Below are 13,155 nucleotides of genomic sequence, written 5' to 3'. Positions count from 1 at the left end.
TGCTCTATCTTAGCAGTTCTCAAACTGTGGGTTGGGACCCCAAAGTGGGTCACGACCCCATTTTAATGGGGTCGCCAAGACTGGCATTAGACTTGCTGGGGCCCGAGGCCAAGCCTAAGCCTCCACTACCAGGGGCTGAAGGGGCTTCAGCCCCTGGCAGTGGGGCTCAGGCTACAGGCCCCCTGCCCAAAGCTGAAGCCCTTGGACTTCGGCTTTGGCTCCCTCACCCAATGTGGTGGAGCTAGGGCTTTGGCTTTGACCCCCTGCCCCACACCCAAGGTGGCGGGGCTCGGGTGACCTCTGGGTTCAGTCCCCCTCCTGGGGTCGTGAAGTAATTTTTGTTGTCAGAAAGGGGTCATGGTGCAATGAAGTTTGAGAACCCCTGCTCTATCTGGAGGCATCACACTAGCCAACTGGTAATGTAACAGCATGCAACTGGCTATCCAAGATAAGATCACCTTACTGGATAGCCCTTCATTCTGTCCACACACATGATCAAGAGTTGTATCAAAGACCTAAAAGGTATAGTCTGGTCCAGACAAAAAGCTAAAGCTCTTCCAACATCTAGAGCACAAAGCCTCTCCTCACCTTTACAACCATGAGGTTTCGGGAAGGTCAATAAGAAGATAGCTTGGTTAATATGAAAACTGGAAACCACCTAAGAAAGAAACCTTGGGTAAGGGCAAAGGTAAACTGTGTAGAAAACAGTATATGGAGGATCTGATACTGATGCCCTCATTCCCCCCCTTTACTAGCCGATGTAATGGTCACAAAAGATGCATCCTCCACAGAAAGGTGCAATAGGAAGTAGGATGCTGGAGGTTCAAAAGGGGAACCCATCAGTTTTGCTAAGACAAGAGAGTCAAGCTCCATGGGGGAACAGGATCCTACATGTGTGGAAATAGTTTGTCCAGGCCTTTTTCAACTCGTATGAACAACAGGTTGGAAAAAAGTGAATGGCCATCAATAGGTGGGTGGAAGGCAGAGAAAATCACTAGGTGCACGCTGAATGAACTAACTGCTAACCATTGATGCTTTAGGAACAGAAGATAGTCCAACACACGCTGAACAGCAAGAACGAGGGAAACGCCTTTCAGTCTGGACTAGTTGGAGAACCTCTTTCATTTACCTACTTTTCTACTATTTAGCAGCAAGTCCTGAACTCCTCTAAAGCAGGACCCCCCTGCAGATGTCAGCCATGAAGCCTCCAGACTGTCACATGAAGCATCTGTAGATTAAGATGGATGGGGTGGCTGCGTTTTTGCTAAATCAAGTTTGTGTCTAGTTGGAGTGACAGCGGAGGATTGATTGAGAGGGATAACAACTCTGAGAGAGTTGTTTTCAACAGAATCTTGGATAGGTTTTCAAACTCTAACAACCCTGTCAGTGTTGACAGGGCCCTGCTGAGGCGATAAGTATAAGATGAGCCGTGTCCTGCTTGATTTTGCACAGAACTTTGGGCAAGAGAGGAATGGGAGGAAAAGCACACACGAGTCCATTTGACCATGGCAGTAAAAAAGTGTGTGTCAACAAATCCAGGCTGTGGCCTATGCGGGAGCAAACCTGGCAACGACATTTTCTGTTGTCTTTTGTTGCAAATAGATCCACCAGTGGAGTTCCTAAAAATGGACCTTGCTATGTCTGGGCGAAGGACCCACTCATGGTGATTGATAAACAGACTGCACAGGTGATTGGCCAGAGTATCCTGGATCCCTAGAAGATAAGCCACTTTTAGATGTACAGAACTGGCAATGTATAAATTTCAAGGCAGAATCACCTCCTGACACACCAGCGAAGATCAGACCTGTAGCAAGGAGGCATGGCCTCCCTCAGAGATAGACCAGGAGGGACCACAACCTGCCCCTGGGGCTGCAGAGCCAGGAAACCCACGCCTGCCCCCATCAGAAGCTGAGAGGTGAGACAGGAAGTGGATATAAAAGGGAGGCCCTACAGCTTAGTTGGGCTGGAGCTGCCGAAGAAGACAGACTATTCTTCCCCGCTGCTGGAGCGGGATGTCGAGGAGGACCGCTGCTGCCCTAAGGACTTGCCTGTGCTTCTAGAGAGCTCTGCCACTCCAGACATTGAGGAATCATAGAATCATAGAATATCAGGGTTGGAAGGGATGTCAGGAGGTCATCTAGTCCAACCCCCTGCTCGAAGCAGGACCAATTCCCAGTTAAATCATCCCAGCCAGGGCTTTGTCAAGCCTGACCTTAAAAACCTCTAAGGAAGGAGATTCTACCACCTCCCTAGGTAATGCATTCCAGTGTTTCACCACCCTCATAGTGAAAAAGTTTTTCCTAATATCCAATCTAAACCTCCCCCCCTGCAACTTGAGACCATTACTCCTCGTTCTGTCCTCTGCTACCATTGAGAACAGTCTAGAGCCATCCTCTTTGGAACCCCCTTTCAGGTAGTTGAAAGCAGCTATCAAATCCCCCCTCATTCTTCTCTTCTGCAGACTAAACAATCCCAGCTCCCTCAGCCTCTTCTCATAAGTCATGTGTTCTAGACCCCTAATCATTTTTGTTGCCCTTCGCTGGACTCTCTCCAATTTATCCACATCCTTCTTGTAGTGTGGGGCCCAAAACTGGACACACTACTCCAGATGAGGCCTCACCAATGTTGAATAGAGGGGAACGATCACGTCCCTCGATCTGCTCGCTATGCCCCTACTTATACATCCCAAAATGCCATTGGCCTTCTTGGCAACAAGGGCACACTGCTGACTCATATCCAGCTTCTCATCCACTGTCACCCCTAGGTCCTTTTCCGCAGAACTGCTGCCTAGCCATTCGGTCCCTAGTCTGTAGCGGTGCACTGGATTCTTCTGTCCTAAGTGCAGGACCCTGCACTTATCCTTATTGAACCTCATCAGATTTCTTTTGGCCCAATCCTCCAATTTGTCTAGGTCCTTCTGTATCCTCTCCCTCCCCTCCAGCGTATCTACCACTCCTCCAAGTTTAGTATCATCCGCAAATTTGCTGAGAGTGCAATCCACACCATCCTCCAGATCATTTATGAAGATATTGAACAAAACCGGCCCCAGGACCGACCCCTGGGGCACTCCACTTGACACCGGCTGCCAACTAGACATGGAGCCATTGATCACTACCCGTTGAGCCTGACAATCTAGCCAGCTTTCTACCCACCTTATAGTGCATTCATCCAGCCCATACTTCCTTAACTTGCTGACAAGAATACTGTGGGAGACCGTGTCAAAAGCTTTGCTAAAGTCAAGAAACAATACATCCACTGCTTTCCCTTCATCCACAGAACCAGTAATCTCATCATAAAAGGCGATTAGATTAGTCAGGCATGACCTTCCCTTGGTGAATCCATGCTGGCTGTTCCTGATCACTTTCCTCTCATGCAAGTGCTTCAGGATTGATTCTTTGAGGACCTGCTCCATGATTTTTCCAGGGACTGAGGTGAGGCTGACTGGCCTGTAGTTCCCAGGATCCTCCTTCTTCCCTTTTTTAAAGATTGGCACTACATTAGCCTTTTTCCAGTCATCCGAGACTTCCCCCGTTCGCCACGAGTTTTCAAAGATAATGGCCAATGGCTCTGAAATCACAGCCGCCAATTCCTTCAGCACTCTCGGATGCAACTCGTCCGGCCCCATGGACTTGTGCATGTCCAGCTTTTCTAAATAGTCCCTAACCACCTCTTTCTCCACAGAGGGCTGGCCATCTCTTCCCCATTTTGTGATGCCCAGCGCAGCAGTCTGGGAGCTGACCTTGTTAGTGAAGACAGAGGCAAAAAAAGCATTGAGTACATTAGCTTTTTCCACACCCTCTGTCACTAGGTTGCCTCCCTCATTCAGTAAGGGGCCCACACTTTCCTTGGCTTTCTTCTTGTTGCCAACAGACCTGAAGAAACCCTTCTTGTTACTCTGGACATCTCTGGCTAGCTGCAGCTCCAGGTGCGATTTGGCCCTCCTGATATCATTCCTACATGCCCGAGCAATATTTTTATACTCTTCCCTGGTCGTATGTCCAACCTTCCACTTCTTGTAAGTCTTTTTTATGTTTAAGATCCGCTAGGATTTCACCGTTAAGCCAAGCTGGTCGCCTGCCATATTTACTGTTCTTTCGACTCATCGGGATGGTTTGTCCCTGTAACCTCAACAGGGATTCCTTGAAATACAGCCAGCTCTCCTGGACTCCTTTCCCCTTCATGTTAGTCCCCCAGGGGATCCTGGCCATCCGTTCCCTGAGGGAGTCGAAGTCTGCTTTCCTGAAGTCCAGGGTCCGTATCCTGCTGCTTACCTTTCTTCCCTGCGTCAGGATCCTGAACTCAACCAACTCATGGTCACTGCCTCCCAGATTCCCATCCACTTTTGCTTCCCCCACTAATTCTACCCGGTTTGTGAGCAGCAGGTCAAGAAAAGCGCCCCCCCAGTTGGCTCCTCTAGCACTTGTGCCAGGAAATTGTCCCCTACGCTTTCCAAAAACTTCCTGGATTGTCTATGCACTGCTGTATTGCTCTCCCAGCAGATATCAGGAAAATTAAAGTCACCCATGAGAATCAGGGCATGCGATCTAGTAGCTTCTGTGAGCTGCCGGAAGAAAGCCTCATCTACCTCATCCCCCTGGTCCGGTGGTCTATAGCAGACTCCCACCACTACATCACTCTTGTTGCACACACTTCTAAACTTAATCCAGAGACACTCAGGTTTTTCTACAGTTTCGTACCGGAGCTCTGAGCAGTCATACTGCTCCCTTACATACAGTGCTACTCCCCCACCTTTTCTGCCCTGCCTGTCCTTCCTGAACAGTTTATAACCATCCATGACAGTACTCCAGTCATGTGAGTTATCCCACCAAGTCTCTGTTATTCCAATCACGTCATAGTTCCTTGACATCACCAGGACCTCCAGTTCTCCCTGCTTGTTTCCAAGGCTTTGTGCATTCGTATATAAGCACTTGAGATAACCTGTTGATCGCCCCTCATTCCCAGTATGAGGCAGGAGCCCTCCCCTCACAGACATTCCTGCCTGTGCTTCCTCCCGGTATCCCGCTTTCCCACTTACCTCAGGGCTTTCGTCTCCTTCCCCCGGTGAACCTAGTTTAAAGCCCTCCTCACTAGGTTAGCCAGCCTGCTGGCAAAGATGCTCTTCCCTCTCTTCGTAAGATGGAGTCCGTCTCTGCCCAGCACTCCTCCTTCATGGAACACCATCCCATGGTCAAAGAATCCAAAGCCTTCTCTCCGACACCACCTGCGTAGCCATTCGTTGACTTCGACGATTCAACGGTCCCTACCCAGGCCTTTTCCTTCCACGAGAAGGATGGACGAGAACACCACTTGCGCCTCCAACTCCTTTATCCTTCTTCCCCTGGAGGAGCTGCTGAGACTACCATTGGTGGTGTATCCTGGGGAGACGGAGGACGACCCCGGGATGCAGGTATACCCGGAGGGGAGGGGAGGGGTGGAAGTAGCCCAGCGACAGCTGACTGTAGTCTGGCTGCGTCACTGCCTGAAGCCACGTCAGCGCGTTGCGGCTGGAATCCCTGCTGACCCCAGTGGTGGAATAATCCACCACTGTTAGGGCCCTGGGCTGGGACACAGTGGAGCTGGGTGGGCCTGGGTCCCCATAACCCCTGCCACCCCACACCTGGGGTAGCAGCCTCCCAACTGTAGGCTAGGAGGCCTGCACTAGTCTAACGTCCGCTAAAGTTAGGACGCTAGACCCCTTTTGCTGCTCTGCCCTGATCGCAAACCAGAGCCCCCTGATTGTTTGCTGCCCACCCTGTCTGAGTGCCGAGGTTCATAGACTTGGTATTGCTCAGCCCAGTTTAAGTGGTCTGAGCTTTAAAGACAGCTAATTCCCCTCTAATTAGTTGCTGTGTCAAGGCATGACAGTGAGGAGTCGTGGCCTCCATCAGAGATAGACAAGGAGGGACGGCCACATGCTCTTAAAAGCCCCTTCTTCTTTGTTTACATAGAACATGGCTACTGCATTTTTGGTCAAAATCCTACAAGCCCTTTCCTGGAACGTGTGGAAGAAATGCCAGGCAAACCAACCACATAACCTGCAACTCCCTGACATTTATATGTAATCTTAGATTACCCTGTGTCTGTATGAGACCCAAGATAGACCATCAATCCAAAGCTGACACATCCGTGACTAAGGTGAAAGATTGTTGAGGTGAAGGGATCTTCCTTGTAAACGTTGGAAAGTTCTGTCCATCTGTCTAGGGAAGAGAAGACCCAATTTGATATCTGAACTGTCGTGTCCATATGGTGTTTCTTTGGTGAATACACCTCGGCCAATCAGCTCTGTAAGCTCTCTGAAACGTAGTCTGGCATATTTGGATGACATAAATGCAGGTTTGCCATGTGCCAAAGCAGCCTCAACGGCTACTTACTGTGCAGAAGAGATATGTCTTTAAACCTAGAATGATGCCTTGCATCGTCTGAAACCTTGATGATGGAAAGGAAGCTTTGGCCATCATGGAATTGAGGACCATTCCAATAAATTCTATTTTCTGTATCAAAGGCAGGATGGACGTCTCTGTGTTGATCAGTAGGTTAAGCACATCAAACTTGGACAGGATAATGTTTATACTGGACAATGTTTATGACTTGGATCAACTTTTTACTAGCCAGTCATCCAGATAATGGGAGACATGGACTCCTGATCTCTGGAGGAACGCGGCTACCACTGCCATACGCTGTGTGAATGCGAGTCAGCCAGCAGACTAAAAGTCAGCACTGTGAACTGATAGAACCGTTGGTAGAATCTTAGAATCTTTCTGTGGCTCTGATGAATTGCCACATGAAAGTAAGCATTCTTTAAGTCAAGGAAAGCATACCAGTCCCCTGGCTCAAGAGAAGGAATAATGGAAGTTATAGTGACCAACCGTAATGTCCATTTGTTTAGGAACTTGTTTAACTCTCTCAGATCTAAAATAGGCCTGAGACCTCACCTCCCTTTCCATTCAGGATCAGGAAGTAACTGGAGTAATATCACTTTCCTCTGAGCAACTGAAGGACCTCCTCTATAGCCCCCACAAGAAGAAGCGATTGTATTTCTCGCAATAACACGGCTTTGAGAGAGAGGTCCCTAAAGAGAGATGGGGAAGTGGGGGGCTAAGAGGGAGGAAACAGAAAGAAGTTGAAGAGTGTATTCCACTTCCACCATGCTTAGAACACACTGAGACATGGTGAAGTGGGCCCAAGCATGAAGGAAGTGGGATAGGCAACTTGCAAAAATCAGAGAAGGCAAAGATGGCACTCTTGGAACTGGTACTTTGCTCTTGACCTACTCAATAAAATGTGTGCTAGGAGGATGCAGTCTACCTTGATGAACCAGCAGCTGCAGGACAGAAGGTGAGGGTGGACATTTTTTGTAACTCCTATATCTTTCCTCGTTGGTTTGAGCTACAACTCCGAGAAACTGCTGGGTCTGATAAGGACAGAAAGACTTCCTCTTTGCCCCCGGAATATAAATCCTTAGGAATTTCAAAGTTACTCTGGAGTCCTTGAGACTATGCAAAGTGTCATCAGTTTTCTCCCGAGAAGAGCGATGACCCCTCAATGGGGAGGTCCTGGATTGTTTGTTGAAGCTCTGGGAGGAGACCAGAGGATAGCATCCATGAGGACCATCATACGGTGATGATGGAGGCCAGGCAACAAGTTGCAGAGTCAGATGCATCATGACCAGCCTGCAGAGCTGTTCTAGAAACCAACTTGCTCTCCTCCACCATCACCTGAAATTCTTGTTTCATATTGTTTGGGAGCTCATCCTTAAACTTCAAAATTGTATCCCACCGGGTAAAATCATAGTGCCCCAGCAGAGCTTGCTGCTTCGCAATACAAAGGTGTAACTCTTCTGTGGAATAAAAGCTTCCTTCCGAACACATCTAGTTTCCCAACCTCCTTGTTTTTTGGTGTCAATGCCTGGAGACCCTGCTTCTCCCTTATATTAGCTGCAGATACTGCCAGGGAGCCCTGAGGGGCAGGACTGTAAAAATGTTAACACACACGAGAGGGGATGTAGTATCTCCTCTCTGCTATTTTTGCAGTAGGCGGCAGGAACAATGGGGTCTGCCAAAAAACCTGCGTAGGCTCCAGAACAGACTCATTAATAGGCAGAGCTAACCTTGATGGAGCTGCTGATGTTGAAAATGTCCACAAGCCTGTTGGATTTTTCCTGGACCTCCTCTGGATGGAGGCCTAGAACCAAAGACATCCTTCGCAACAACTCTTGATGGGCTTTGTAGTCACCCAATGGCAAGGAAATAGGCTCCACCATAACAGCCTCATATGGGTTGAGGAAGAACATGCCAATGACCCTTGGGGCTTATCCTGTTTCAACTCTTTTCAGGGAAGCTCAAGAGAAGGATCATGTCCCTGCACAGGGTAGGCCCACTACCAAGGTTGGGCTGCTTATGGTACTGATGTTCTTGATGACTAGCCAAGGAGGTAGAGTGGGAAGGATGTGGGGACACTCTTGACTGAGGGAAGAACCCCCGTGGGTTCCCCAAAGGTCACTGATATGGGCCTGGCCCCCAATTGTGCGCAGACAAAGGGTCCTTGTGGTCTGCATCCTGCTGGAACAGGGGTTGAAACCAGGGTGGGCAGGCACTGCATACAGGTTACTGGACATGTCCAGACTGAGAGACACACAAACCTACTTTAGAATTTGAAGAAGAATCCACTTCTTCAGACCATGCAGGAACTGTCCCCTCAGTATTCGAGAGGTAAGCTCAGATTCTGGAGAAGGGGATAGCGAGATCCTCTGTGGATTTCCCCTAGAAGGTACCATTTTAGTCTGTATGCTAATTGTCAAATCCGATAGTTCCACATGGTGGGGAGCTGAAACTACGATCATCAGTGCAGATGCCAAGTGAGAATTTTGAATTCCTACGGAAGGAGGTATTGACAGATTCAACAAATGCCTCAAGAGTGGATGGTACTGGGAAAGTATTCTGGTCTTGTGACACTGGAACCTGAGGTGACAATGGTGAAGCTGGTCCTAAACTGGGCTCTGGAGCCAACAAACTCCCATTCTGAGGCTTGTTCTGGATAATGCCTCCTTTTTAAGTACACCTTTGAGTCCTTGGTAGAGGCTTAACTTCTGAGCCTCTGATCTTGAGGTGCCCAGTACCAAGTCCTTAGAGGACTTGTGTTACCTCCTCTTTGACACCAGTGAAACTGATCTGTCTTGTGGTACAACCAAGGCTGGAGGAGCACTGCTGCCTGATGCAGAGGCAATTGGTACCCGGATTGTGCAAGAAGGCTCCAATAGAGGATGAAGCTCCAATTCCAACTTAAGCAGGTACTTAAGTCTAACTGCCCTGTTCTTTTAGGATTGTGGCTTAAATGCTTTACAGATACTGCATCTGTCACTAACATGAGCTCCCCCACCCCCCCAAGTACTTAAGGCAGCTGGACTGCAGGTCTTGAATTAGCATTAGTTTGCCGTAAGAGTGGCAGGGTTTCAAGCCAGAAGAATAAGGCATAACTCCGGTATCAACACCGGTACCCAGATAGGAGCTGGTGTCAAACAAAACTTCCCAAAATGAAAAACAACTCCCCCCCCCCCGAAACCTAAATTAATCTAAACACAAATTGCTCTAACACAACAATGGGTACTAACGACAGTAACCATGCCGCCCCACAGGTACTGATAAGGGAAAACTCTCCAACAACTGCACTAGAGTGCAAATATACCTACAATGGAAGGGACCTATATAATTGCTCAAAGGAGCACATTTATTCCTCCTCTCCCCAGACCTGGATAGGTTTACAATACTTATTGTCCTTTAAAAAACAAATGCTAGAAACTCAGGAAATTCACAACTAAGATTCCAACACCAAATATAACTCTACCCTTTATCACTGCTCATTCCCCACCCAGGTGCAGTGTGCAGCCTCAGCTTCATCACAGATCTAGTTACTTTACGGGGGTACAGTACTGTCAATGTCTTTGGAGGGCCTTGCATTAATGTCCCTTGCTGGAAGTGGTTCCCAAATCGATCAGCTGGCAATGAACAGATGATTCCTGCTGGCCAGCTGTTTGATTCTGGTACAATGGGCAGGACACGGGCTCAGAATTCCAGTCACTGATCCCAGCTCCCCTTACCTTTGACAGCTTTACTAATGTGTTTGTCCTGTGGTTAGAGAATTCCATTTACCATTGCCATTCAATGCCAGCACAGGCGCAGCAGTGGCCAGGCATTTCTGATAAAAGTAATGGTAAGCTCTGGAAAACTCTGAAAGAGTTTCATTTAGTGATGCAGATTTCTCCTTAATAATGAGAATGTGGAATACATTACCGTTGTTTAGTTATGTAAAGTTCTTCAAGCAAATGTTGCTCCTCATAGCTCATCCAACAGTCTTCAAGATCCTCCTCTTCCTTCTGCAACAATTGTTCATAGAGTCTTACTGGATTCCAACCAGTCATTATGTCGTAAGTGATTACACATCCAAGGGAATGTGACACAATTGAGACTTTCCCTCCTTTTTCTTCAAACTCTGGATTCCGAGAACAGAACAGCATATATAACCGGTTCAGCTCCTGTTGAAGGCCTTTTACTAGCTGTTTTAATAGAGAAAACATTGTGTTAAGATTTCATCATTATCTATTTAATCTCCCTGTTTCTTTTCATCTTACTATGAGTTCAAAGATGGGACTGCTTCATGGCTGTGTATGTGGCCATTCAAGTATGCACTGAATGTGACTGTTGCACTGTAGCCCACTCAGGCCTTGAGAATTTTGCTTTATCAACGAGTAACTTAAAACTGTCCAAAAGATAACCATTTATAGAAGAGAACAAACTAACCTTGACTCTAAATCTCCTGTTTTAAAGAAATGTTCTAAGGATTTTATTCTTAAATTACTGACATGTACTCTCTATCTTAACTCCATTTTAACTCAGTTCTCTGTCTGGGAATTTCCAGGGCTTTAGACATGTTTATGTGCATGTGCTAAGAGTCAGGGAGCAGGGTCTCTATGGTGCTTTGGAACTACAAATGGTTCCTAGGTCCACAAGCTGCCACCTATGAGTCCTCCTACGCATCTACAGTTTGATTCCTGCTTACCGTCTCAGCACAGGGCCCCATGATACATAAGGATCTGTTAAGATATGCAGCTTGTCCTGAAAATGTACAAGAGTCAGCAGAGAGGCACCCTTGACTAGGAACAGGAATTAAGGTATGGAATCTGTGGGGGGCCAAGAAGCAAGGAGAAGAGCAGGATCCACTATGGTTAGGGGAAATGTGGAGAGCTTAGTTATGCAGGCATTCTGACCCGGCAATAAGACACATCCTGTGCTCCTTAGGAGCTCTGTAAGACTACAGCAGTCAGCAGGTTCAGAACGGCAGTCCAGCTGCCTTTGCTGATGGACTGATGCTGATTCACTTGTATACAGGGCATTACAATGTAAATCCCTAAGGCACCCTAGTGTTGTATTAGCTGTAAGAAAGTAATTTTATAACAGTGCTCACGGAAACTGTGACTTCCAGAGACCTCTGACTTTTCTGCCCCGGGGCTGGAGCTAAGCAGGCAGCCCAGCAGCGAGCCCCCAGCAGCTCCTAGCCGCCAGGCAACAGGGGAGCCCCGGAGCTCCTAGCTGCTGGGCAACAGGGGGACCCTGCAGCTCCCAGCCCCCCAGCAGGCAGTTGGGGGTCCCCTGGAGCTCCCAGCCACCAAGGGCAGTAGGGGACCCGCAGCAGCCCAGCTGCGGCGGGCGGACCCCACAGCAGCCCAGCCACTGTGGGTGCTGGACCCGCCTCCCTCCCCATTTTGTCAGGGGGTATTTTTAGTAAAAATCACGGACAGGTCACAGGCTTCTGTGAATTTTTGTTTATTACCCGTGACCTGTCCGTGATTTTTACTAAAAATATCCATGACAAAATCTGAGCCTTAAATGATGAATCTTTTGATTCTTTGTTTCTCTGTGATCATCAAGACTTTCCCTTACTCCCCAAAATTGGGACCAGTAAGTGCCATCGGCAAGGGGGGCAAGCTGTGCCACTTCATGTCCCTCTTGTGGAAGTGAAAAAGTGAAAATTTTGCTGCCTGCCTATGGTTAGATAGGGGCCTAAGATAGACAGTGAGTACCATGCACAAACCAACTCAGATGGACCCAGAAGTATTAGCTCCAACTCCCATAGGCATTCAACTGGCATAAGAGTTTGAGAGGCACCCAGCATACAGAAGAGACAAATAACTGAATACATCTCTTTGGTGAGTGGTGGTATAAAGGTTGACAGCAGCTGATGACATCCAAGGCTTCTGATTAAATATTTTCCAGTAGTGTCACTCATCTCAGTTTCCTAATTGTACTTTACCCAGCAATTCATGTATTTTTCCAAAATCTGCTTTCTAAATGTAGCAACATTTAGATTCCTTCATATACAATGTGATATTAAAGGACCAATTAAGACTACACACAAATTTTGCATGTTAGTAATGTGCCTCAATCATCTAACTATAACAGCTCTATTATGTTATCACTGCTTGTATAAAGATGTGTCACAGACAAGTGCATTTACAACCACACCTCAGGCTGAGACTGTGTATTATTCTTTACATGGACTAATGGCATACATGGTTATGGATTATTTAGAGCTCCTTGTGTTCAATAGTACTGATCAGCTTCAAAGGGTTTATGAAGATATTTTGTGTCTAAAAATTCAGAAAACATTTTCCCCAAATTGCTTCTAAGTCCTGTAAGCGTTACCTGATCTGATCAAGAACTTTATTATTCTGCTCACTGCTTGGTTAAACTATGCCATAAACAACAACTCTGAACACTGCTCTGTCCCATTTCTCCTGCTACTGGGCATCTCTGCAATTAGCGTCATTTACCTATTATACCAAAAAGAATTAACAAAAAGCTCCACAAAAGGCAGAAAGAAGCTGTTCTGGAAGAAAAGCACAAATGAGATAGGTGGAGCTGGCATCCACTGAATTTGAAACGCAGAGAACAATGCTCAAGAAGAGAGGATCGAAATGTTAACAATGCACTATAGGCTACAGGCATGTATTCAGCAGACTAATCCTATGGTAGTCCTAAAATGATGGTATATTGTTCCTATGCTAGTTCAACCTACCAGAAACTTGTAATCTACTCTCAAATCCTGTGTGCGCACACATGAATCACAAAGACAAGATTCAAGGAGAAAACTTGCCTTGGTAGA

At 47.3% G+C, this 13,155-nt stretch overlaps 1 protein-coding gene across 2 annotated transcripts in view; it reads right to left on the bottom strand.

Moving 5' to 3' along the window:
* The window catches only part of DDHD1 (DDHD domain containing 1), a 121,954-nt gene that overhangs the window by 30,088 nt on the left and 78,711 nt on the right, over window positions 1–13,155 (bottom strand). For both annotated transcript variants that reach the window (XM_084631389.1, XM_084631390.1), the window contains one exon: window positions 10,287–10,549. In XM_084631389.1, the coding sequence (XP_084487515.1) occupies window positions 10,287–10,549 (263 nt within the window). The remainder of the gene's footprint in view (window positions 1–10,286; window positions 10,550–13,155) is intronic.

The sequence above is a fragment of the Lepidochelys olivacea genome (assembly GCF_965140295.1).
Source record: "Lepidochelys olivacea isolate rLepOli2 genome assembly, chromosome: 6".
Classification (NCBI taxonomy): domain Eukaryota; kingdom Metazoa; phylum Chordata; order Testudines; family Cheloniidae; genus Lepidochelys; species Lepidochelys olivacea.
This window is presented reverse-complemented; position numbering and strand designations above follow the sequence as displayed.